This window comes from Actinia tenebrosa, unplaced genomic scaffold (genome assembly GCF_029948245.1).
Source record: "Actinia tenebrosa isolate PJP-AT-01 unplaced genomic scaffold, QUT_ActTen_1.0 PGA_scaffold11__36_contigs__length_13525064, whole genome shotgun sequence".
In the NCBI taxonomy this organism is placed as follows: domain Eukaryota; kingdom Metazoa; phylum Cnidaria; class Anthozoa; order Actiniaria; family Actiniidae; genus Actinia; species Actinia tenebrosa.
In genome coordinates, this window is record NW_028292571.1 from 11,706,871 (window position 1) to 11,712,870 (window position 6,000).

The 6,000-nt window shown below is 38.7% G+C and overlaps 1 protein-coding gene across 1 annotated transcript in view; it reads left to right on the top strand.

Moving 5' to 3' along the window:
- LOC148912576 (uncharacterized) overlaps nt 1-5,876 on the top strand; it is a 39,241-nt gene extending 33,365 nt beyond the window's left edge. The window contains exons 3-4 of the mRNA XM_089027555.1: nt 647-718; nt 3,147-5,876. Of these exons, the coding sequence (XP_088883681.1) occupies nt 3,147-5,876 (2,730 nt within the window). The 5' untranslated portion in view covers nt 647-718. The remainder of the gene's footprint in view (nt 1-646; nt 719-3,146) is intronic.
- The last annotated feature ends 124 nt before the right edge of the window (nt 5,877-6,000 follow it).

Consider the following 6,000-nt stretch of genomic DNA (forward strand, 5'->3'; position numbering starts at 1 on the left):
AATCGTGCAATTTAGAGCTCAAAATCTTGCAATTTATGCTGAAATCACTGCTGCAGGGAACCAATCAGATTGCAGGATTTGCTTGTGATTTCAAAATGGATGTAATAAATATTGTAATCATCTATAGTGTGATTCTGATCAAAAGATATCAACATTTGCAATTTATTGTTTGTCATTTTAAGAGATTTTTAATTACATTTTATTGTTTAAATTGAATTTTTGTGATTGTATTGTCAGTGGGTGATCACGCATCCATCTAAGTGATCACACTTCATTCAGTGTGATCACATGTACGCTACTGGGCGTGATCACACACAAGTTCTATGAATATTCTTCAAGTGTGATATCATGAATTTTGGATCACATTCTGTGATCACGGTGTGATCACATGTAAAAGGTTTTACCTGTGATCACTCTTCTATCACGACGTGATCACAACTGTTGCCTCAAACTCGGGGTACTTGGGTCAGCGGTTTTTCGAATCATTCCTTAATTCAGACAAAAATTCATGTTCGTTCGTAAATATGGATTAGAAAGATACTCAAAACACATGTGATTCGTTGTTGACTCGTGGCTCGAAGGTGACTCGGGCTCGAAGTTGACTCGTTCAAAAACAATACTCGTTGTTGTGTGTTTTCACTTCTAGAAAACCGAAGAAAACTAACCAAGGCATCTAGTTAGAGGTGCTTAAAGTTAAACTGAACATCTTGGAGTGAAGGTAATGCACTAGTCAATTGAAACCCCCACCCCCCAACCCCCGCGAAATACCGGGGAATTTAATATTTGATTGGTGTTGAAATCAGACATTTTCCCCGGTAGTCGGAGGCACATTCACTGTTAAAATCCCCGCTATTGTGTCCCCGTTATTTTGGTTTAGTAGTCAACAAGAAAAACATATTTCACGCCAACTCCAAATAATTCTTGTGCTACACAGAGCCAATTGTTTTGTGTTCCATGCACTAATATTCAATGCTCAATATTTTCATGGGCAGTCTGAACCTCAAATGAACAATGCTTGTAAATATTGCGAAGCAGTAGTTTTAATAGATTAATCATGATCTGATTCTACATTCCGGCGAACTGACCGAAACGACTGAACAAAACCCGCGTATAAGAACCTGGGTTTTTTAAGAACCTGTTAGGTTAAAATTCTCATTTTAAGACCCCTCCACATAAGAACCTATTAAGACTACAATCAAGAAAGATTCTTATCAGTGGAGTTCAGTGTAAAAGTGTATAAGTTTGTTTGAGCATGTGTTTTGTGTAGGACATCATACTGCTTTGTACTAGGCTACGGGCTGCCTGTGCTTGGAATCACAACGCCTCCTTGGTATTTTTGGCTCGATTCCCCGCTGAGAAAACCATTCGTTAAATCCCCGAACCCCCGGTGCAATCATGCTCTTAAAAGCACATTAAAAACGCGTCACATCTCCGTTCAGTGTCCCGCTAGCCGCTGGAGTCGGGGGGCGGGGATTTCAATTGACTAGTGCATAAGGTGTGATTGGGGTCTCGCCGGATTTAGTCCTTGATACAAGCATTGAAAGCCAACCATGTAATTTGTATAATTTTGAACATTTTGAGAGTGATTTCACAGCTCAGGCTCCCCTGCCAAAAGCCAGATTAAGATTTTTGCGAAGGAAAAACGTAGAAAAACCCTTGAACACAGAAGAGAAAACGAAAAAAAACAAGAAACGTACTCAAAATAATTAAATGTACCACAACTAGACAAAAAATAAAAAATAAAAAAAGGAACAAAATTCATTAAAGATTTGAATACTTCTATTAAATAATTATAAAATAAAATAAATTAATGGCATTTAACAAGGGCATATCTACTGAGTAGCTATTCATCCACTTAAATTCAGTGAATTTAGAAATTCATTTTTGCGGAGGGTGGAAATCCGAAGAATCAGGAGAAAAAACTCTCGAAGCACAGGAGAAAATTAACAGACAACTCACTCTAATCAAAATGGAAACCCGAGTACGTACGGGAATAATAATAAATAGATAATGATAATAGTAATAGATTCTATTTAGCAATCTGGTGTTCTTCATCTTTATTCATTGTTTTATACACTATATACTTATTTCAATAAAGTTAATCACCAAAAACCTAGAAAGCTATGATCGCTGAGAATCTTGGGGAAATGTTTCATATCCAACAAGTAAAGCTTTTGACACAAACTGCTGAGGATGCTCAGGGGAGGTGAACTCGTAACTGGTAAAAGATCTCAAGTCCATCAAATACTTCACATTTTGTGTGTACCCAATTGTACAGGTGGACACATGTTACAACACCACTGTTGTGTGTAACAGTTGTACAGGTGGACACATGGTACAACACTAATGTTGTGAGTAACAGTTGTACAGGTGCACACATGGTACAACACCACTGTTGTGTGTGACAGTTGTACAGGTGGACACATGGTACAACACCAATGTTGTGAGTAACAGTTGTAGAGGTGGACACATGGTACAACACCACTGTTGTGTATAACAGTTGTACAGGTGGACACATGGTACAACACCACTATTGTGTGTAACAGTTGTACAGGTGGACACATGGTACAACACCACTGTTGTGTGTAACAGTTGTACAGGTGGACACATGGTACAACACCACTGTTGTGTGTAACAGTTGAAAGGTGGACACATGGTACAACACTACTGTTGTGTGTAACAGTAGTATAGGTGGACACACTATGACTATGACCTACAGGACAAGTAAAGTCTCTTATTTTCGAAAGTGCAATGACTTATAGGTCATTCTCTATAACGAGCTACTGGGTTTGGGTGCTCTTTCAGGTCAAAAGGAGGTTGAACTGAAAGGGATGGAAAAAGTTATTTTAGACTATTTTTAGTTAGACAAGTAGTGGTAAAGATGAAGCAAGTTAAATACGGTCAATAAATAGCTTTCAGACTTAAAAATGTTCGACCATAGAACCATTTTCGACATTGGTTAATTTTCGATGGTTTTTAATTTGTCCAAATGTAAGTGATGTAGCTGTTTGATGTTTTTAATGTATGTATACAGTTATAATATTTATGAAGAAAATACAATGGAGTGATTTTTAAAAGAAATTCGTATTGTCCTTGGTTGAGTCGTACTTAATTATTTGTTGACTGGGATTGTATTGTTATTGCAGATGGCCGCAGCACAAGAGTATTCCACAGAAGAACTTCACTACTTCAGGGTTTGCAATATCACCACTCGAATCATTGCTGACGGACTACGAGTAGTCTTCAAACAATTATGGGACACTCATTACCAGGCGACACACGGCCAGTGGCAAGATACGGCTAAGAATGGCATTGATTTGTACAGCATGGAATCTTCTAAAAGTCGTAAGAGAAATTCACGAGAAATTTTAATTTTGAGAAATGGCAATAGACTTGAATGGGACTGTACCAGTCTTTTTGTTGCCATTCTTTATTCAGATAGTATTGGCAAGGGTCTCGATCCCGTTGTTAAGAAATGCGTGGATGATTTACGTCAGTTCCGTAATAAAGTCTTTGCTCATGTGTCTGATGGAAAGTTAAAAGAAAGGGATTTTCAAACCTGTATCCAAACGGTAATAGATGATTTTATCGGCCTGAAACTAGACACTGCTAGTATAGAGGCAATCAAAAACCAGAAAACATTTCCTACAGAGGAACTACGTCTTACTCAGAAACAGTTAGAAAAGGAGAAAATACGTAACGAGGAACCACGATCGTTTTGTGTTTTGCCACCCAAACCATCCCACGAAGTTATCGATCGTTCAAGCGAAATGAATGAGATAATACAAGAGATGAAAAAGTTGAGAAGCACAAAAAGAAATGAAATAACTGTTGTTTATCTGTCTGGGAATCCTGGCTGTGGCAAAAGTGAAATAGCAAGGCAGATAGGTGAGAGGGTTTTCGATGATGTTCCTGATAACGCGACAGATCAAGTAAAGTTTGTGTTCGCCCTAAACGCATCCTGTACAGACACATTAATACAATCATATATTGGATTTGCAATTACTTTAAACTGCGATGAGAAATCTACTATGAGTATTGGAACATCAAAAGATCTTTCTCCGGAAGACAAACTTATTCATCTTAAAACTCTTTTAGCTCCCAAACTGCGAAAGTATTCTTCATGGCTCTTGATTGTGGATAACGTCACAGACGTTAAATCAGTCTTCAGATTCTTGCCACAAGCAGGAGAGAAGACGGAGGGCAATGGTCAGATACTTTTTACCACACAAGACAGTCGATCCATTGGTGCCAATAATTCGCACACTTACCATTTATCCCTTAGTCGCGGTATGAAACCTGATGAAGCGGTAAAAACACTTTCTGAAATATCGGGCGTTGCTTCAAATAAAGAAGGCATTTTACAAATTGCGAAGGCTCTAGATTTCCAGCCACTAGCACTAGCGTGTGCAGCAACTTACATGAAGCGTGTAAGTGATGTAACGTCAATATCATGGGAAGAATATTTACAGAAGATTCAACAAGGCAAGCGAGAAGCGACTGAAGGGGAATATAAAAGAATTAGCCTAACTTACTCGCAACCGATGACTGCAGCAGTCAAGTTGGCCTTAGAAAAAGAAATGGCTGCAGACATGGTTATGATGCATGCTTTTCAGTTCTTGTCTGCGTTGGGCCCTGAGCGGATACCCTTGGAATATGTCGTACAATATGTAACACGGTGCATGACAGATCAAGACGAAGATCTCGTGGCCGCCACTGTCTTTTCATCTTCACTAATTCTTAGTTTTTCCGAAAACCAGTCAAAAGAGATTGGTATACATCAAGTTGTACATAGCTGTCTACAAGATATTGTTCTATACAAGAGCAAAAAAGAAGACTTTCATTTCTTGGTAAACGTAATTAATGCCTTTTCAGCACTTTTAAACGCCTTTGATGTGGACAACGTCAATCACATTAGAACAACCAAATTTGTAGCAGTGCATTTTATGCACCTCTCAAAACATTTTACCAATTTTACAACGGAATCTTTATCGCCAAAAAGACCGAAAACGAACTTTGAACAAGAATACAACGAGTACGTCTGTTGCTTCAATGCCGCGGGAAACGTCTGCCAAACCCACGCTATGCACGAAGCTGCGAAAACATTTTTTGAAACATTACTAATGATAGAAGAATTATATCATGGTAATCATCCAACACTTGCTACTACATTGAGTAATCTAGGATTGAACCTCCGTTATCTGGGCAAGTATGAAGAAGCACAGAAATGTCTCGAGAGAGCATTGACTATTCAAGAGATGGCGTATGATCAAAATCATCCAACACTTGCTATTACATTGAATAATCTAGGATTGAACCTCCATGATCTGGGCAAGTACGAAGAATCGCAGAAATGTTATTTGAGAGCATTGACTATTCAAGAGATGGCGTATGATCAAAATCATCTAGAACTTGCTACTACATTGAGTAATCTAGGATTCAAACTCTGCGAACTGGGCAAGCATGAAGAAGCACAGAAATGTCTCGAGAGAGCATTGACTATTGAAGAGATGGCGTATGATCAAAATCATCCAACACTTGCTACTACATTGAGTAATATAGGATTGAACCTCAGTTATCTGGGCAAGTATGAAGAAGCACAGAAATGTGTCGAGAGAGCATTGACTATTCAAGAGATGGCGTATGATAAAAATAATCCAACACTTGCTAGTACATTGCGTAATCTAGGATTGAACCTCCATGATCTGGGCAAGTACGAAGAAGCGCAGAAATGTCTCGAGAGAGCATTGACTATTCAAGAGATGGCGTATGATCAAAATCATCCAACACTTGCTACTACATTGAGTAATCTAGGAATAAACCTCCGCGATCTGGGCAGCATGAAGAAGCACAGAAATGTCTCGAGAGAGCATTGACTATTCAAGAGATGGGCGTATGATCAAAATCATCCAACACTTGCTACTATATTGAATAATCAAGGATCGAACCTCCGGGATCTGGGCAAGTATAAAGAAGCGCCGAAAGGTTCTCGAGAGAGCA